The sequence below is a fragment of the Panthera leo genome, chromosome C1 (genome assembly GCF_018350215.1).
Source record: "Panthera leo isolate Ple1 chromosome C1, P.leo_Ple1_pat1.1, whole genome shotgun sequence".
Classification (NCBI taxonomy): Eukaryota; Metazoa; Chordata; class Mammalia; order Carnivora; family Felidae; genus Panthera; species Panthera leo.
Genome location: NC_056686.1, coordinates 72,758,783 through 72,779,705, shown reverse-complemented (window position 1 = coordinate 72,779,705; position 20,923 = coordinate 72,758,783). Strand labels below are relative to the sequence as shown.

At 33.1% G+C, this 20,923-nt stretch overlaps 1 protein-coding gene across 9 annotated transcripts in view; it reads right to left on the bottom strand.

The window, feature by feature from the left end:
• SH3GLB1 (SH3 domain containing GRB2 like, endophilin B1) overlaps positions 1–20,923 on the bottom strand; it is a 34,876-nt gene that overhangs the window by 5,056 nt on the left and 8,897 nt on the right. Inside the window, exons 2-9 of one of the 9 annotated variants that reach the window (XM_042952492.1) lie at positions 18,887–19,028; positions 16,124–16,252; positions 13,851–13,984; positions 12,407–12,499; positions 8,823–8,909; positions 7,190–7,213; positions 2,943–3,032; positions 2,452–2,555 (exon numbers count right to left, since the gene is read on the bottom strand). In XM_042952492.1, coding sequence (XP_042808426.1) covers positions 2,452–2,555; positions 2,943–3,032; positions 7,190–7,213; positions 8,823–8,909; positions 12,407–12,499; positions 13,851–13,984; positions 16,124–16,252; positions 18,887–19,028 — 803 coding nt within the window. The remainder of the gene's footprint in view (positions 1–2,451; positions 2,556–2,942; positions 3,033–7,189; positions 7,214–8,822; positions 8,910–12,406; positions 12,500–13,850; positions 13,985–16,123; positions 16,253–18,886; positions 19,029–20,923) is intronic. The other 8 variants (XM_042952497.1, XM_042952493.1, XM_042952498.1 and 5 more) reach the window with 8 other exon arrangements.

Genomic DNA, 20,923 nt, shown 5'->3' with positions numbered 1-20,923 from the left:
GCATTTTTAAAAATTAAAAGCAAATGTTTCTCTGATAGATAACAGGGTTTTAATGACAAAAAGAACTAATTTCTAATTCAGGTTTTACTATAAAGTCAGGAACACATTTCTTAGCATCTCTTGCTCAGTGAACTCAGTTCCTCAGCAGTGGTTAAATATATACATTTCTGAAGATTAAAAACAAAAAAACCCTCTCTTTCCCCACATAAGTGTGTTCATACACATGTGTTTTTAAAGCCTCTATGGAATTTTACTTTCAAATTTACTAGTATAATTAACCTTTGTTCACCACTGACCTCTACCTATGTCACTTTGGGGGAATTAATGGTAAAAAGAAAAACACCCAACCTCCATCCCTCCAACCAAACAACAACAAAAACCCTGAAAGACCATTTTTACCTTCTAAGAACTTTTACTGATATTTTAAAAACTATAGACTTTCTGCTACTGTAGCTTGATGTATTAAAACCTTCTAATTATTTAAAAATAAAATACATTTGCTAGCCTTGTGACTAGTGCTTCTGTTTCCGCATCTGTAAAATGTGGATAATGGTACCTACCCTCACAGGTATGAGGACTGTAACATTACATATGAGGTGTCTAGAGGAGTGCCTGGGGACAACTAGAGCCCTTCCTAAATGACTACTGTTTTCAGTTACTACTACTGCTACTAACACTGCTATTATAACCTGGTTCTACTTCTCAGAAATAGCTTCTGAATTCGCATGGAATTGGATGATTTGTCAAGTTCTGCAACTGAATACTTCTATACACTCTTAAAAAGCATAACCTGCAACATTAAAGACTTCAAACTCTCTCCCCCTCCCCTACTCTCTATCACTGGTCCTTACCAGTAATCTAATTCTTTGAGGGCAGGCTTTCTTCCCCAGAACAGCAGCACTCATTTCACGGTAATGTCTGAGCTTACCCTCAAGTGCAATAACTAGCATTTTGTTTGGATGGAAGAGTTCCAAGCATTTGTATGGCTTTAAGCAGAGTGCAAGTACAGATGGTAACAACAGCAACCCCTCTGCTGTATCAGGACACAGTGAAAAGAAAGTACTAAGGCTTCTTGGGCTTAAAATAGCTGTAACGATGTGGGGATAAAGTGGTGTTCTGCTTTCAGGTATTTACCACCACTAACAAAACTTTAAATATACAGAAGTGTAAATCTTCTGTAAATCCTATCGGAATAACCAATGGTATCAGACCATGATTCATTTTTAAGATCTAAAATTGGTTTTGTGGATGTGCCTAATATTGTTCTAAGCCCAGTTTTAAAGGATTATGCAGAAAAGAATATTGAATCCACTTAAAAAAACCCCACCTTATTCCTTAAAATTATCTTCTCTTGATATTTTTCCTTCAAATATTATGTATCACCCACTCCCTGCTTTAATGGTTTCTCACTATATAAATCTTAAACTCCTTACTCTTACTTACTTTACAGGACATTGGTGACATCACCCTGCGTCACTCATCTAGCCTCATCTACCATCCCATTCCTTAACTCAAACACCATGTACACTCTAGCCAGAACGAACTACTGTCAGTTCCCTGAACTTGCCACACTACTCTTTTTCCCTGGCCTTTTTACATGCGTGTTCTTCCTTTGTCTGAATATTTGTTGTCCCTGCCCCTTTCTTCATCTAAATTATTTCCACTAAAATAATTTCATTTGTGAAACTTTGCTAGACCCACCTGAGTCACAGTTAGATGTCCCTTGCAGGAACCTACACTTCTACCTTTCCACTTGCCATCTGGCCCATCCCCCAATGGCCTTTATTTCTAGCTAGACTTTAAATACCTAGGTATTTCCATCTAGACCTTGTAGAGACCATGTTTGTCCTATACATCATTTTATTTCCAGTGTAACCTTACAATGTGAACTCCATAAGGGTAAGCAATTTTGCCTGTTCTGTGTGCTGATATAATCCTAGAGTACAGAACAGTGCTTGGTATATGGCAAGTGTTCAATAAATATCTGATGAATGAATGACTGAGCTATGCATGTTATACGTTATCACTTTGCTTTAAAGTATATTAAAATATAATTTTTAATAATAACATCAATGGGCTTGAGGTCTTACAGACTATTTCAAAACTTTTTTTTTTTAAGCAGTGAACAAGTGAGTAATGAATAAGTATAAATTAGCTAGCTGATCCCTAAGGGCAAATAAGTGTCAATGTAACTAGTTAATCTTCCTCAACTAATTGCAAAGGTATTCCACAGAAAAGTGAACTTCAAACACTTTTGGTGCCAGGAGAGTTCAAAATGTTTTTGCTACCTCACAAGTCTGACAATTACTTTCCTTAAGAAAAAAAAATCTGATTTTAAGCAAGCTAACACAAGCCTTTAATTCTTTGAATCTTCACCTCTATCATTAGTTCATATGAAAAAATCTGAATTTCTTCTCTTATCAGGAGTTTTATGTGTGAAAAGGAAATTACCACCTTCCTAGTTGTTTCTGGAGGTCTAACATGTACTGGTAACATTGTGCATAATAAGTCATCTGGGCTTCCACAAAGTCATTCAGACAGCGGAGATGATGGGCCTGTAAAGGAAAGTTACAGTTACTTCTCAGCTCTATAATCTACTTAAAAGTGTTAAATTCCAAGGGGCAAGAAAGCACGACATATACTCATGGCAAAACACCAGTAACTAGCATTCTACTACAAGGCTTATTGAGACTGACCTCGGTCAGCAGTGTAAGAACAAAACGTGCAGCCAATAAAGGCCAACAAATGATGATAGTGGGAGAACTAGGTGATGAAGTATAAACAAAAATTTAAAATATTTCTCCATGTATCTTGGAAAGTGCCACAATTTAAATTTTCCTTGATAAGTGACTGAAAAAGAAGTTCAGTTTTCCCCCTTCAAAGTGCCTTAGGACCATCAAAGTCTTCTGTTTCAAACAAACTTCCAGTTAATGAACACTCACGTGTGTACTGCTGATTCCCTCTAATAGAAGTCTTGTAATCTCTGCTTGACGATCAAATTCACTTTGGGTTATTCTCAATTCCTGTTCAGACTTAAATTGGAATATAGTTTTAGAATTTTGCTTAATGACTTAGTCCGTTTTATGTACATTTGTTTAGACAGTTTACAAATCTCTCAGGTAAACCCTGAATGATGAGCTGGCAATGCTCTCATTCTGCTTTGAGTTTAAACTGTTCCCTGAACTCTACACCTCAGCTTTTCTATATTACTCAATCTAGATAGAATGTATTCCTTACCATTACTTGACTCAAAAAAATCTATTAATGTCAAAGCTTAATGACATACACATAAAAGCCTAGAAACGCTACTATGGGACAGTCAATATACTGTCATGTATTTTGTCATGTCAATATAAAAGGTCATAACATTTTATAAAATCTTAAGAATATTAGTTTATATGTATATTTGAAAAAATTCTCAATTATTACTATAGTTAATTTATTTTGAAGTTAAAGATAGCCTTTAATCTCAAATGAAAAAACTTAAGAGTAAAGCCATAGATTTTAATCTCTCTCTCTCTCTTTTTTAATGTTTGTTTACTTTTGAGAGAGAGCACGTGAGGGAGGATGGGATAGAGAGGGAGACAGAGGATCAGGAGCAGGCTCTGAGCTGAGAGCGCAGAGCCCGATGTGGGACTTGAACTCATGACCTCAAACTCATGACATCATGATCTGAGCTGAAGTCAGACGCTTAACCGACTGAGCCACTCAGGTGCCCTAGATTTTAACCTCTTATGTTTAGTTATCAAACATACCGTTTCTAGGCATATAGTTCTTAGGTTCCTTAAGAAGGAACTCTTTTTGCATAAGGGGTGACTTTTTAGTTTTCTTTCTAAACTTTGCATTTTATATGGCTTAAGCATCACTATTATCTACAGGATGTACTAGGATTTTTCTGCAAGTTATGGGTGACCTTTAATCAGTAGTGTGCTGATAAACTGGCTGGGGTTGGGGGAGTTCTAATGTGCTGATTTTCATGGTGCAAATACTCCAACCACACATCATTTCAAGCTACCAAGGTGAAGTCACTGACCTCGTGGCTGGAAAGAGGTGTATGTAATAGCACTCCACTACTACTAGCTTCAACCCTCTCATACAGGTTCAGTGCTGGGACAAAACAGTTCACTAAAAAATCAACTCAATAAAAATAGTAAATACTCAATAAAAAACATCTTAAACCTTTAGCCAGAGTTGGTTGGTAGTAAGTGAGGAGGAGAAAAATAAAATCTCACATCTCACTCAAAATACTCAGCTTATCCCACACAGGGAATCATCATTGGTGAGAATATCATTAATACTGTTATGTTATACTACCTCTCCAGGATATATATGTTATGTTATACTACCTCTCCAGGATAAATAGCTCCCCCACCTATCCAAGTAATATTTCTAAGACTGTAGTAAGTATAAAAACTAGGTCTAAACTTTTTCCTTGCACATCCCATCTTCCTCTCCATCAACGTTTGGTGGCAATAGTTAACCTAGTGAACCAGTCAACAAGGAAGCAAAATAATCAGGTGCTATAATCATTTTCATCCCACTGGTAACAGACCTGGCAGAGTGACTAAGAAGTGACCACTAGATTGGACTTATGGAAATGAGCTTGAATTACTCAATAATTCAAAAGTTAAAATTAAATTTTACTTGGCTGAAACCAGAATGCATGGTGCTTTGATAACAGAGCTGAAGTTACAAGTTTCATCTAGAAGCCAGTATGAAGCAGAAAAAAGTCCCAGGAGAAGGAAAGAATCAATCAATATTCTTCCTAAGTAAAGTGTTAAGGAAAACCAATCACTTCAGAGTTACATTTGCATTATTTACTGTTCTGCTTGGTTGAATACAAAACGGTTTTAAGAAGTTACCATAATAAACCTAAAATAAATGAAATTCAGAAGTAAACAAGACTAGTGAAAGTACAATTTGATTTAATGGCTTTTAGTAGAAAGGGCAGAAAAGCCTACTAAATAGCAATATTTCTATACAAGGTGTAAACAAGTAAGCTAGATAATAGATTAAGGGACTGGAAAGTCTGAGTATGAAGTGGAAGTGTTTTAGTTAAGGACACTGAGTAAAAAAAGTTATAAAATGATCTCACAAAGGATAAGAGATCAGTCTTCCGTGTTTGAGCAAAACTGAATGATTTCATTATGAAGAAAGGCACCATGTTACAAAGCCTCGGAAGTCATTCTTTGAACAATTCAGACTTTGTATTTAGAAAAGGTAAATGACAGGAAGGAAATGAATCCCATTTTTTGAACAAGTTTCAGTGTATGTCTGGGGTAGCTGCAGTCAGATGTCCCAAACCATCTCTACTGCTGACATATATAATGATCACAATAATTAATATAAAAGGCTGAGGTATCTGAAATAGGTTTGGCATCATTTACTTAGGAAGAGAATGATCCCTATTAGAAAGACAGATAAAAAGGGTTTAAAGAAAGAACTGTCTTTCTTTAAACATTTAAGGGTTTTTATTCTGTCCTCCAGAAGACCTCATTCCCTGACGAATTTTACAATTAAGACAAAGAATTCTAGGGGAAAGACCTTTTCCTGCCAGAGTATATGACAGCATAACTTGGGTTAGGGAAGCAAGAAGAACTCTTTTAGGATGTAACTTGGAAAAAGGGCAAGAATTTGTTGATCTGTGATATCAGGACTGGGTAACTAGAAGCTAGAAATTTGGTGGTTATGCTTTTGAGGCATTTGCTGTGAAATTTTGTTCAGTGTTATTTTTTTCTATAGGCTTAAATCTTAAAACATTTGAAGATACGAAGTTTTAAAATTATATATTTTTTAAATTATAAAAATGACAGAAGTGAGTATGGAAGAAAAAAATCTCCCTAAATCCATTTTGATATATTTTCTGAAGTTACACACACACACACACACACACACACACACAATAAATATTTGTTTCATGGGCTTCTTCCCATTGTATATATCACATATTTCCCAAACTCACAGAGACTGCAGTATCAGAGATTTTTTGGTGTAACTGTTTGCTAACCAGAGTGGAAGAGACCCTGGTTTCATTGTTCAACTTATATTCTCTTCCATGTTACTCTGCCCTCTTTTCATGCTAGAGGTTCAGGAACAACCAGAGGCCATGGCAGAAACATAACTAAGCTGACAAATGGATTTCACAATAGAGGATGGAAGAAGTCAAGCATTTCATACTGAATTTCCAATTCATAGAGTCAAAACCCCATAACCTATTCAGGGAACAGACTGTATAGTCAGCATTCCTACAAAGTCAAAAAATAAAAAGTTAAAGTTTGAAAAAAAAAAAAACAGGGGCCACAGTTACCACCGGCCCTTAATCTCCAGCACTGTCCTCATCTGGAGGTCAAATTTTGGTAGGCATGAACATGAGGAGTAAATAAAAAATGCTTCTGAAGACCTTAAGTGGCATTTGAAACAAATCTGCCTAAAGTCATAATTTTATTCCTTACATTCTTGCTTATTATTTTATTTCCCAGCCTAGATAAAATGAGAAACGGAAATACAGAAAGAGGGCCTACTAGTAGCAGTAGCAGTCATGTGGGGCTTCTAAGTGACAGTCCAACACTGAGGGAGGAGACAACATACTTCAAAAACAAACAACAGATCTAATTGTTATACAGTACAATAATGTACATTTATAATAGTGACCCTAACTGTAAATGAAATTAAATACATGCTATCCTATATTTACCTAATGGAGCAGTAAAATACTATTTTAAAACTGTTTTCAACTAAGGTGACAGAAGACTTAGCTCTGGTGCTGGAGGAACAAGCTTCGGTTACCTAGGAAACTCATTTGTGTGACATATGGTATATTCAATCTCTGAATATACAAGACATGGCGTAAACTATATTTTACATAATTGTCACGTAAGTAAACCAAGTATTTAAACTGTTTCCTGGCAAGCACTGTAAATATTACTACTTAATGTAGCATGTATCTAGTATTTATCAGAGTGTGTGCACAGTACATCTCTGTAATATTCTTCTACTGCTCTGTGGAGCTACTACTAGCCAAAGAGATCTGAGCTTTCTATAATAATTTTCAGACTTTATAAGTAACAAAGATATAGTAACAAAGACTGTCACTGGCCCTATCCTATTGGCTGTTGTCCAAGAAATATTTACTGAATGAATGACAATTAAATTCTTGTTTCATAATTCTGTAGTTTAATAATTTACTTACTTTTGTCACTTCCTCTGCCCAAATCTAGCCAGCATTAAAAATTAGAGAAAAATATACAGCATGAAAGAAAGTTGGAATTTAACATTTTCTACAACTTAGTATAGAAAAATGTAATTATTTTAAATTCAAAGGGCATACTCTCCTCTTCCGGAGTCACATTAACACAATAGTGAATCAGTATAGTTTAATATACTGTGAAAGTATGCCTTCATATATATCAATAATGTTAATTTTTGAATCTTATACTAATTTTATAAATTAATACGAGTAATAGTTTTCCAAAATTGGGACTATTTAGCCCCTCTTAGTTGTAGTTTTCTAATCTGTAAAATGAGAGGTTTGGACTAAGTAATTTCTAATTTCTCATTTAGGTCTAAAATTCTAGAATTTTGGGAAACTAAAATAAAGCAAGGATAAATAGACAGTGAACATTGATATAGCCACTGGTGGAGCACATTATACTTGAGAAATAGTTTAAAATTACCAGAGTTAAACACATATAAGTAGATGACATCAGTAGTAACACAAATGCCTAATAAATGGAACATAGTCTTGCTAACTGTTTAGGATATTTTTACCTAAAATAAAAGAAAACCTATGATCTATAGACAATTACCAATGACTGAAATAGTCTAACACTTTCATTCACCTACAGATAGGACAATGGAAATAAATGAATGCATTCTCTTGCTATCTAAGGAATGCCCTGATTTATCCAGGGCTTTGGTGATCATAGTAGTTTAAACAACAAAAATGCATTTTAAATATTGTTTACATAAACTTTCCGATTACACGGACATTTTCCCCCCTTCAGCTCAATGCTAATGGAATAAAAACAACTGACTGTGAATTTATTATTAACTGTACTACAGATTCCATGTCACTTCTAGGGAAGTAATTTATCTAGCAGTATAATGCCAAATACCACATCTATAAATCTTTATTGGCTAATGTTTATGAGTTCTGGGGCTATATTCAGATTTTATGAATTTCCATTTTGTTAAAAATTAAAAATTACTTAACATCTCAAAAATTTCCTCAAACCAGACTCAACATATATAGAACAATCCTCATTCCCAACTCTTACCCAAGGCTATTAATTAATATCCTGAAGCTTTCCAAAGTAAATTAGCAATGGATAGGGAATGGGCCTTGCTACTATAAAAATACCCAAAATATCAGGGGGAGGTGGAGTGTCTTGGCCCGAAACTGAAGAAATTAATTCAATGTTGAGTTTGGGTGAAAGTTAAGGTAAACATCAAAGATACTAAGAAACAATGTAAATCTGTATACCTTACACTTTTCTCTAAGTAAATTTTGTTAATTTTCTTTGCTAAAAGTAAAAATGCAAAGTGCCAGCCAAATTAATGTCTTAATTACTAGGTATAAAAGGCACTATATATTTATATATAAATTCATATTTTAAAACCTGAATTTGGCATAGATAATAATATTTGGCAATTAGAACACAATTTCTTTTCTTCAAGTTCCAATATTACTTCAGCTAGTATTCCCTGTGATTTTTGCTGGACTAATGAATTCATGGCTTCGACTACTTTAGACTTTTACATGCAGATAATAGCAAGAGAAGGCACTTTACTGAGGATGTAGAAAACACAGTAGGCCAACAAACCTTCAGCCATTTTACATGCAGGAAGTTGAGCATGTAAGAGAAATTTACCATAATGTTATCTCCTTCAAGGCGAGCTGAGTTTAGTTGCTTAAGTGCATAGGTAAGAGACAAAGAACACATTATACCAATGAACACAGTGAAACAAGTTACTTCTTCACAATAAAGAACACACAAACAAGTATTAAGAGAGCTGAAAAATGGTCTTCTACTTAAAAAAAAATAAACTATATTGCTCTATGGAATGTCACATAGTGGTGCCTATTCAAAATTTTCCAAAAGATACAAATTTTTAAAGACAAAAAACATGGTTGATGCTTGATTTTAAATTAGAACCATTTAAGGAAACATCACTTTAAAAACTGCTGCAGTTACCTATAATTTTTACTAAATTTTCACCTATGAAAGCCCTTCTGCCTACCCACAATTTTCCTATTCAAAGATCATTTCTATTTTATGAATATATGATGCCTTTAACTACATTTTCTTTTCAGTCAACCTCAGCCAGGTCTTGGCATACCCTAAGGAAATATGAAAGGCAGGTCAATCCTTATATTTTTAATAAGCTTTAAATTCTCATATGTGTACATTAAGGTTAAAGTAATATGATGGTGCTCAGTTTGCAGATTAAAGATTTAGACATCTGTGGAAATAAATGCTTAAGCAGGCAGAGGGACATTCATAATACTGTGTTATTTGAAGATGTATTTTCTGTATTTGTATACCTAAAAGTGAGGTCTAAACCTCGAAATACTAGCTTTGAAACCAGATGATTTTTTTCTTCCCATTAACAGAAGTCTAAAATAATTAAAAAAAATTTATATAGAACTAAATAAAGCTAGGTTAATGAATGTCAGTGCCTTATAATTTAAATGCAGAAATTTTATTTGCCTTTGCTACTTATGATGTAAGTTTTAGAATATTTTTAAAACTGTGTTTCTGTTCATTATAAAACATTCAAGTAGGTTTTCTTTCTGCTCAACTGGTATATTTTTGAGAAAAGCTTTTGATGTTGTGTTACCATTCTTCAACATGCTAACTAATAAAATACAAGTTAGTAAAGTAGCAATACTGTATACAGGCATAAATATTTTACTGATAGGGCTAACATCATCAAAAAGTTCAATCTAGTGTACTAGATTGTGAACTGAGGGCAGCAGAAATTTTGCATTATTTACCTCTGAACTCAGCAGAGCATGTTATACAAAATAAGCATTTGATAAATATAGAATTGAAAAAGAGGTCACAAGAAGCCAGTAAACAAGCTAAAAAAAAAAAAGTCTTCAGGTACACAGGTCCCAAACCTTACTTGCAGAGAAATAACTACTCACAAAACAATACATGGAGATTTATAAAGTGAAATCAAAGAAATTCTGAGATTAGAATAACCTCTTCAAGCTGCCAACTAGGAACGAGGAAATGGGTCAAAGAAGGAAAAAAACCCCGCAAATTCCTAGTGGTTTCTATTTTTCTGTATTCTTCAAGTAAACAGAAGAGAAATACAGAAAACAAACCCCACCAGAGATCACAAAATATAGGCATGCCTCAAGGTTTTATGTAATAACAAACTAATAGGACTTTTCCTTTCTAAAGTATTTCAGACTTACTGCTATAAAGTTGGAAGAAAAAGGAGTTGGTTATCTAGGGGAAAAGAACACAACTAAAATCAGGAAATGTGAATTTCTGTTTGGACTAACATTTTAAATATTTGGCTATAGTCAAATTTGTTTTACGTAATATATAAATTCTAGAAAAGTTGTATAAAAATAAAATTGTTCAATAAAGTCATTTGTATACTCTTTGGTATTTTAAATGTAATTTCTCATGGAAAAAATTCTGCCCTCAACAATACTCAGTAAACAAAAATTGTCAAGATCTTTTCTGGATACATCAAAAGGAAACATCTCTCAAAGTTTGTTTACTATTATATTTAGTTCTTACAAACTTTAATAGCAATGGCAAAATAATTTAGAATAACTAAAGGACCTTTACAGTGTTAAATCTATGAGTTTTCTGGAACTTTTTCAGGTAAAAAAGTAGACACAGTCATTATCCCGTAATAGTGCTTGTGTAAGCACTACAAAATAAAGTTTTGTACTGACACTTGACGATGGTATTCTTCTCATTCCACAATCATTATTGGGCACATGTAGGCATTTTGAATAAAGAGATTTTGTTCTGGTTCAAACACTTATTTCCAAATGATCCTTATTTATCTTAACATTTTTTTTCCTGATTATGACATTAGTATCTTAAAAAAATCAATTTATACTTTACCACATAAATCTTTTATTAGCAACTAGAAACCAATCCTAATTTAGAGTCTCTTGCCACCTACACTGTTCATTTTTAAAGTTCTTATTCTGCAAAAAGCCTGTTTTGGGAAGTTAGGGTGTTCTTGATGATGACATCATAATAAATTCTGAGGTGAAATAGCCAGTGAATTTGGATTCAACGTTCTGTCAAAGATAGCTCTCCAGCAGTAACTAATACAGTGTCTTCCAAAGAGGAGCTGTCTAGAAAAAAATTTATTCAGCTCATATAAGGTTTTGGGGTAATTTCATAAGACATCACAACCCAATACCAATTTTACCAGTTGTAAATTTCACTGTAAACCAAATGTCAACCTCTTCTTTCCCAAAACAAGAGAGCCACAGTCAACTTCTGCCAGCACTGTGGTTTATGTTCCTTAAGGCAATGGTTCTTGATGAGGACAGTGGTAGTTGAGTTGGGATGAGAAGGCAGGGGGAATGTCATGCCTCTTAACAAAACATATCCCTTAATATATGTTAAGAATTTGTTAGCCTTCTATAATAAATTCAGACCGGTTTACATTGTACTATCGTAAAGGCATAAATCTCAAATCTGATTGATGTCTCCAATCTTTGGAATGGAAACAAACAGTATAAATACTAGACTAAATAAGCTTATAAATAAAATCTTTCAATAAAGTTATAAATATATACATACATAAATCATTAAATTACTACATTTAATATAAACCCACTCTATTTAAAAAGACTAAACTGAGGTTGATTTTATGAAAAATATACCAGAACTTATGTATCCAAATGAGTTTCCTCCCCTGCAAAATAGTCACCTGGGAGTCCATGCTGCCACTGTTTGAATGGTTTTGGAATTCTTGGTGACAACTCCTTTAGCCAGTTTGACTCACATGTGAAAAGGAGTCCAGTTGAATTTTTAAGTCACACACAAGCAATCTCAAATTTGATTCTTTCTTATTTTAATTTCTATTTGTTTTTCTATTTCAAAGATAATAACCCTATCTCCAAAAGAATATTTTCTAACATTACTGATGATATTTAAAGAACATGATACAGCTTTAGGAGCTCTCACAATTTTTATTTTTTAGCAACAGGTATATTGCTGAAATAATACTACCTGTTGATACAACTATTCTGCATTGATTTGGATGCATTAAGCTCTGGTAAGTTTGTTTAAAAACACTAAAAGTCATAGTCTAGTCTTCATAATTAACTATACCTTGCATGGTACAGGAGTAAAATATTTTACAAATTTTAAAGTTATCAACCTAGAATGTTTTTCTATTAAAAAATACTACTTACTGAGGCTCTAGTTTCTGCAGCTTTTGCCTTTTTTAGTCGGGTTTTCGCAGCATCCAAATCCAGTCTCTTATTTTGTAATAGTTTCCTTTCTTTCTATAAATATAGAAAAGAAAAAAAAGGCTAATGATGCTAAAGTCCAGTAAAAAGCATACACATTTAAAGTATTATTCTCCATTTAATATATGAATCATCTGCTAAAGATCTAGGATTACAAAATTGACTATGAAGTGACACTTGACTCCTTTTTCTCATGGTTTTCAATTTTAAAATAATGGAGACATTCTAGATGCTTGAAAAATCTGGGAAAGATGGCAGGTGATGGCAGAAACAAACGAATATTAATTTTAATATTTTGTGGTTTTGCTCTCCAGGAAATGTTTTGCTCTATCTTCTTGGTTGTCACAATTGGGGGTGTGGGTGTGTTACTGAGTAGAAGCCAGGATGCTGCTAAATATCCTACAATGCAGTATGGCTCCCACAACAAAGAATTACTTGACTCAAAATGTCAGTACTGTCCAGGATGAGAATGTTTCAAACAGACTATCTAGGAAATACCTATGATAAAGGAGATATGGGCCTAGGGCAAAGTTTCTTGATACCTTAAGTGATCTACTTTAAGAACTATGCAGGTTCACTTAATGTGCCATAGCAGTGAATGCAGTTCTACTACTCCAAAGTGGAATTCCAGATTTCATATATCAAATTTCATCCTATTGACAATTTAATCTTTTAAATCATCTTTCAACTTGGTAGCTTTTCTTTTGTCTCAGGTGAAATACTTTTTACCCAGACAAATTCATTGTAAACATACTGAGTTTCTGAAATAATTTGTAATAAGAAATCTGCAAATTAAAGTTTAAAGTAGTATTTACAATAAAGAATAATCTTGCAAAAATCTTAGGAAAAAAATCCACCTAGATCTCCACTCTCCATCACTGAAACAAACAAACAAAAAATAATACTAGGCTTGGGAAGGTGATATTTATTTTTTTGGCAATAAAACATAGCTGTGTGAAGAGAAGATAACAGGTTTCTAGGGATGCAAAAAACAGGAAGTCGAACAACCGGAAATATAGCTTCCAATAATTAGGTTTTTTGCTTCCAGTTTAAATGAATAGTTACATGTCTATACTATCGTGATATTTTGTACCATATTTTTATAATAATTCCAGGAACTTCTCTACAAATTTTAATGCTGGTAATGGACAAGAATTGATGTAAAGTAATCTCAATAACACTACAGGGACACAAAAATAGAGTACATATCTTTAAGAGTCCTTTATTCTGGTTAGGTTTGTGTTCTGCTGGATATGCACCTAGCTAGATTATTTAAATTTTCTAATCTGCTACATCTACATGATCAATAAGAGGGTAAATTATTCATTAAAAACTGGATTATATATCTTAATATTGTACTAAAAAAAGGGAACATTTTCCAACTCACAGCAATTGTTTTGTAATCTCCTTCTATAAAGTTTCTTAAAGGAGTGAGAAAATTTAAGGCTGATGTTTGAATCAGCTCTCTGTCTGCTGTTCCAATTCGTTTTTGTGTTTCTCCACATTTAATAAGGGCATTACCTGCAAAGGAAAAAAGTGTTGTTTGGTTTTTTGTGTTTTTTTTTTTTCTTTTTTTACCATTTTCTGGTAATGTCAGAAAATAAAATCAGCAATTTGATCTGCTTTAAAGTTAGTTGTCACTTCTTTACTTAAGTAAAAAATAAAATAGAATTAACTGTAGTTAGTTTTATTTTAAAAGGTAAATTTAAGACTATAAATATCTAAATAAAAATGACAAAGGTGAAGTCCTTATCATACCATAGTTAATTGTACCAATTCAACCAATGGAACACAAGAGAATAAATATACTAAAAAGTATTTATGGTCATAGCTCAAACAGTGGAGGTATGTTTAGAAAAGCATTAATGCTTAAAATATTTTAATAAGTCAAAATTTGTCTTCTGTTTCTATATTAATGCGTGGGCCTCAAGTATCTTTAAATAATAGTATAAATTTGCATCTTAGGTTAAAGAAAAAGCCATGTTTTGTAACACATATACCTTAATGTTTAAATAGGACAAGTACAGTGGAAAATCGAGCAAATGAAAGGAAACCACAAGACCAAGGTTCTACTCCCAGGTCTACCTCTAATAAATTTTAATTCTATGGATCTTGATTCCTCCATGTTAGCATGAGATCAGATCTGATTGGCAAGGAGGATAATATAACACAGTAGTTAAGAGCGCCATGTCTGGATATATATCTCCATTTGAATTATTAGATGTAGGATTATGGATGAATTATGTAATCTAAGACTCAATTTCTTTGTCTTCAAAATGGAGATAATTTATATTGTAAGTAGGATATAACTGAAGATTTACAGAAATAATATGTTGTGCAGTGTTAAGCCCAATGCCTGAAACACTCAATTGTTAGCTACTATCAATTACTAATAAATGGATTCACAAAGTCCAATTCCAATAATCAGGGTAGAGTGATTAATAGAATTACTATGGGTAAAAACAAACTAAGTGGATTAAAAAAGGAAAAAATGTTCCTTTTGAATGTTCATGTCCCACTAGGCCTTCAGCTTGATGAAGGTAAGGGCTGGATGCCCTTTATGACCCCCAGCATCTAATCGCATCTGACACAAGCAAGCACAAAAAAATCTGTTTAATGTGTAAAATTTTTGTAAAATAGTTAAAATTTAGAAATAAAACTATAAAAATTTTAAGCATTTTCAGACTTCTGAAAGAAGTACATTTTGAAAACCACAATGTAAAAGTTTCAGTTGCATATCTAACAGCCAGTCAATGGATTAATGCCATTCATTATACAGTATTTAGGGTATTTCCTTCTGACATAAAGGTAACTACTAAAACTTTAAGTTCATTTTGCTCCAGAATTTAGTAACTATTTTATAAATCAGTACTATATGAGGAAAATCATTTACCTACCATTTCATACCCACATAAAGACCAATTTCTTGCAGAAGTCTTAATAAAGAGAAATTTTAGCCATGAACAATAGGGAAAGACGCTATAGAAATCTGAAATAGTCTTATATTCTGAGAAAATTAGATTTGAGGGATAATGAGCTTCAGAGTTATACATTTAAAAAGTCAGTACAGCAACTAGCAAAGCTGACATAACTATAAAGCATGATGATAGAAAATTTGAATTACATGAAGAAAATAGAATGAAATGTAATCCAAACATGTAATCCAAATAGTTATCCAGAGATAACCATTGTTAACATTTTTGTGGTACCAACATCATTGTGTAATGAAAGCACTAGTGATGTGTTCAAACACTATGTGCCAGGCATTTTATTATAGAAATCAATAAGCTCTCAAGAAAGCTTTAAAGAAATCATCTAGAGAAGACATATGTAAACAAAATTACAATATATCAAAAGAAGTACTGTAACAGAGGTTGCAAGATTCAATGGGAGTACCAGTAAGCAATTAATTCATTCAACTTTTTAGATCTAAAAAGATTAATGTGAATTCTCAGAATAATATATACTAAAAACATTACATTGAACTGCACATATTTACTGGTCACCTGTATTTCTCACTTTATCTGAAATTTAAACGTAAAAAATTTGAAGTTAAAATTGAGTCTACTAATATTTGGCAAATGTTAATGATGTCTCTAAGTAGTAAAAAATCTAAAAGGAAAGTTATTAACTTAGCAGATCTTTTTGCCTTTTGCTTACCATAAGCTGTTCCTGGGCCAAACTCAGTCCCTGCATCAATCATATATTGTCCCAAAAGTTCTGGGTTGTTTATACGACTTGGAGCTTTTCTATCCAGTTTCTCATAAACAAATTCTTCTATCCTGGCATCTAGGAGAAAGGTTTAAAACTATCAATGATTTCAAAAAAGCAAAACTACTTAAAAGACTTATTGTTGTTTTTTTTCCCTCTGAGCCATTTATCACTCTGCAAATAAACATGAAGTTAGCATGCTTCTAAGTACATATCTTAACAGGGAATTTTTAATTTTTATGTTGCAGTATTATATAGCTCAAAGAAACTTATACTTTAAAAATATGGTAAAATATTTTGGCACAAAAATACTTAAAGTAAAACTATTATACAGTGAGTATTCTATGAGATTTTAAAAGAGTTGGTTATTCACTTAATACCTAATGAAGTTGCCTTTGTCCCACTCATACACAGTCTAATTTTTAACTTTGAATACATGTTCATTTCAATTTCAAAACCAGGGATTTCCAGCTATGAAAATATAGAGATAAGGCACCTATAAGAACTAAAGAGTCACATACCTCTAATACCCTTTACATGCTTTTGCTCGCTCGCATGCTTTCTCTCTTTCCTAGAATCTAAATACAGGCATGGGAATTTAAGGAATAGAACAATCTAGGCATGGAACAGCCACAGACAGAGATTAGCAATATGGTATCTTGGCTTAATTTTATTTAATTTTGCTTAAAGTACAAGATATATCTCTCAGCATGTATTCACATTAACATTAACAGTAAGGTTAAAATACAAAATAGGTTAAAAGCAATAATAGAAGGCTAGTGTACATGGAAAGGGAAAAAAAAAATCAGTAAAATCTGAATATAAACACTTGGTTAGTGTAATGTTTAAGACATTCACACCTACACTGTCACCCAATAGTGAGGTATTTTAGAGACAAATGAGAAAAAGTCAGTTTCTAGAAATAATGATGAACTATGAATCAAACTTACAATCCAAAGAGAAGCTAAAATAAATAGGTCCCTTCTAAGCACCTCAGAGAATTCCTCCACAAGTGGAAGCTTCACACAGTGCACTGAAAATTTAAAAAATGAACTAAACCAATAAAACAAACACTTCAGGAGCCAGCATAAGCATTAATTATAATACATAAAATAGGCTGCTGGAATAATACTTGCTTTTGTGGTAGACTCTGAAGCAGTGTCAGAAGTTTTTAAGCAGGACTTTTAAAACCTTTAAATTGGTTAAAACCATAATGAGTCAGTCCAAAACATAACCATTTAAAAGATGTTAACTACATTTCAGAATTTCATTTTCTGACTGTGAGAGGGATTCTTAGCTTTGTTGCATTTCTATCTATTTGGTCAAAAGTTCAAAGTTGAATCCTATGTTGATTTCATTCAGTTAATAAAACATTTGGTATGTTTAAACTAAATGTTCATTTCATTAGGGCATCAATGGACCATAATAAAATCTTAAAAAAATCTGCGGGCAATTCTGCTATAATGCAATAAATATTTCTGAAAAACTCTAGGTTCTGGAAAATTGTACCCCCAAATTAACAGGGTTTAGAGTAAAATGAAGTTTGTGCCTGACCACTCATAATCTATGTAACTTTATAGTCAGAGCACAAACAAAAAACCCAATTTTTGTTTACTACTTCAGACTTAAAACACTAATGTAAAATTGTACTATATGAGCCACTGTAACTTTATGCTGATGAAATTCCCGTTTGCCAGTTGTGTATGAGTTTGTCTGCCATTCAGAAAAACATATAGAATAGACTACTTATGTAAGGAGCTCTGGACAGAGCAAGGAACAAAAGGCAAAATATCTACTACTTTTTTAAGATGCCATGGTATATAATTTAAGTAGCTTTAAATGAGTAAGAAATACCACTTGGTGTTCAAAGACAACAGGCTTCAAAGTGTGAAAGGCCTGTTTCAGAACAATTAAAATGTACAAAATTACTAATATTTTGTGTAGTGCTTCAGGTTCACAGAATAGCAATAAAGTTTAAACCTTGGAAGTTAGTACCTAAAAGTAAGCTTCTGGAATTTCACAACATGGTCACAATACTGGGGCAAAGGGGAATGAAAACATTTGCTGCTTTGTTCTTCACTGTTGATGTATAAAGCTCACAGTGAAAAGACTGGGTGTCAATACACCAAATTCAAGTTCAATTTCCACTTCTAACTGGCTAAGCTACACTGTATAAAATGCTAACTTGTGATTTGCAATTAATAAACAATTGTTGTACACCTTATCTGAAAGATTACTGAGATTGGTGATCTGAAACCTTAGAGTTGTCTGAAAATCAAATGGAATAATTTATGTAAAAATATAAAACTTAACATAAACATAAATAATTGGTAACTAAGTTTTCACATAATTTTTCCTTAATTATTTAGGGACAATTCCCCTGTATATATAAAAAAAAAAAAGGTTAATTTTTTTTCACAGTCTTCCTAACTCTTAAAGTCACTCCCTGAAACTTCAAGAGGATTCTATGAAGGCATGAAAAACACGATTAGTCCAGTTGTCAGAGGGTACACAAAGAGTTGTTTAGCACCCTCTTCACCAAAAGCACAACACACAAACCCATAGACCCTAAAGCCACAAACCAAAAACTTCTGTTTTCCAATAGCTATCAAAACCTTTTTTGTTTGTTTGTTTATATTAAAAAAACCCCTACTAACAGTACCCTTTAATGAGATTAGTCAATAAGGTAGACAAAGGTAAAAAGTTTCTTACTTGGATTTGGCTGCAATAACACTTCAGTTTGTTTCATTATTTTTTCTGTCCATATTTTGGTACATTCAGCTTTGCTAAGAAGATTCTCTAAGTGAGCATCCAATTCTGTCTTCTCTGCCTGGCCAAGCTTTTCTTCTGTGAACTGTTATTAATTATAAAAAAAATTAAATATACCTCAAACACATTTTAGGAACCTATATCAGTAATTAAAAACTCAAATCCAGACACTCCCAAACATACAAATAATTGTTTGCAAACCATTGCACTGAGTGCTTTTTTTGCCCCTATAGAAATTTATCCATACCTCTTAATCTGGACCCTCTCTTAAGATTAACGTATATCCTCAGTTCTGCTAAAAATGTATGGTGTGAATTCTAGAGAAAATCTAGCATACTGCCTGGTATATAAGTATTTCTTACATATAAAGGTAGGATAGCATAGTGGTAAGGAGTAAGAATTTTGAGTCCATTGTGCTGAATTCAGATTCTGGCTGCACTGCTAATTGTGTGACCTGAGCAAGCTTCTGAATGTTTTCTTAGGTATCTACTATCATAAAAGAGAGATGATACATATCGTACGGTGCTTTGAGAATTAAGTAAGAGTATGTATGTAAATCACTTTGTTCAGTGTCTGGTAATTATTATTTTGAATTTAAAAAGGGCTGCTTATGTTAACGTGGCTTTGTATTAATGGCACTTTAATCACCTCCAGTTAAATATGCTTTTATGGGATGTTCTGGGAAACTACCATTTGTTTCTTCAGGATATGTTACAACAATTGATCTACAGACTAACTTTTGGGGCATATCTTATTCATACTGTGGAGGCAGGTTTTAAAGATCATAAAATGTAGTTAAATATAGTCAGCATATCAATTTTTACTATCTTGAATGTGGTGGTTTTTGAGGAAAAGCAGCATTGCCCATTCAAGAACAAAGAGGTAAAAAGATTTCCATGTGCATTTTATGGGCACTTCTGAAGACTTTCAATTGAACACTAGCAGTGACGACTTGGGGGGGAAAAAAAAGAAGTGATGACTCAGGCTGTTTACCATGCAAAATTTTCTTCTAGAATATGTGGCTTTCTCTCATCCTAACACAGGCATATCACTAGCACTAATTCTATACTCATTAGTCATGACTCACTTCTGGGTAACAATGTAATGTTTACTGTGCTTTTTTCCCCCTTTTCATCTCTTAAAATATCTTCTGCTACTTCATTTTTCTGAGTTTTATTATCTGTTTCTTTCAGCATCCTTTTTATTGGTCTAATACTTTCTGTTGATTATCAGTTAACATTTTTAGCTGAAAGGTCCTCTAGAATGTTATTCTTAGAGTCTGGTGTTAACTCCCCACTGAAGGTCTTGTTCAGGGGCTAGAAATAAAAGCTTCAATAGCTTTTGTAAAGCCTTATGTCTTTTTGAGACTGGCTTATAGACAAGCCCTGACCCAGTGAGTGCAACTGAAAATAGCAGTTCCAAAGCTATTGCCTAAGCCCACAACCTTGCAATGTACTGTAACTGAGGATAGGAATAGGAGTTGCATTGGGCAAAAGGTCAAAACCCTGATGCCACGGTCAGTTGGGTAACTACTATAATTTCACTCTTAAGAGTGAACTCTGGTATTCCCTCTACAAATCCCTAGATTCTAGGCTACAGACCTCCTACAGAGGTTAGAATTTTACATGTTCGAGGTCTACCTCTAATGGTTAAATAGGTTATCTCCCAGATAAAGCAACCAATAGGAGGCAAACAAAGGAGGAAATACATCCAGGTTAACATGATCTATGAAGGCTGATCTACCAATAGAGAAAAATTCTTAACTTAGCACCTTAATAAGTATATGTATTTCTTTATTGCATTCATTCCTTCAACAAATATTTTTAAGTACCTTAATATGTGCCATGCACTATTCTAAGCACATGGGTTTAAGGAGCCAGAACAAAGTTTCTGCTCTTAGAAGCTTACATTTTAATAGAACAGACAATAAACAAGTAAACAATTCGATAATAAGGATACAAAAAGACAATGGATATAGGA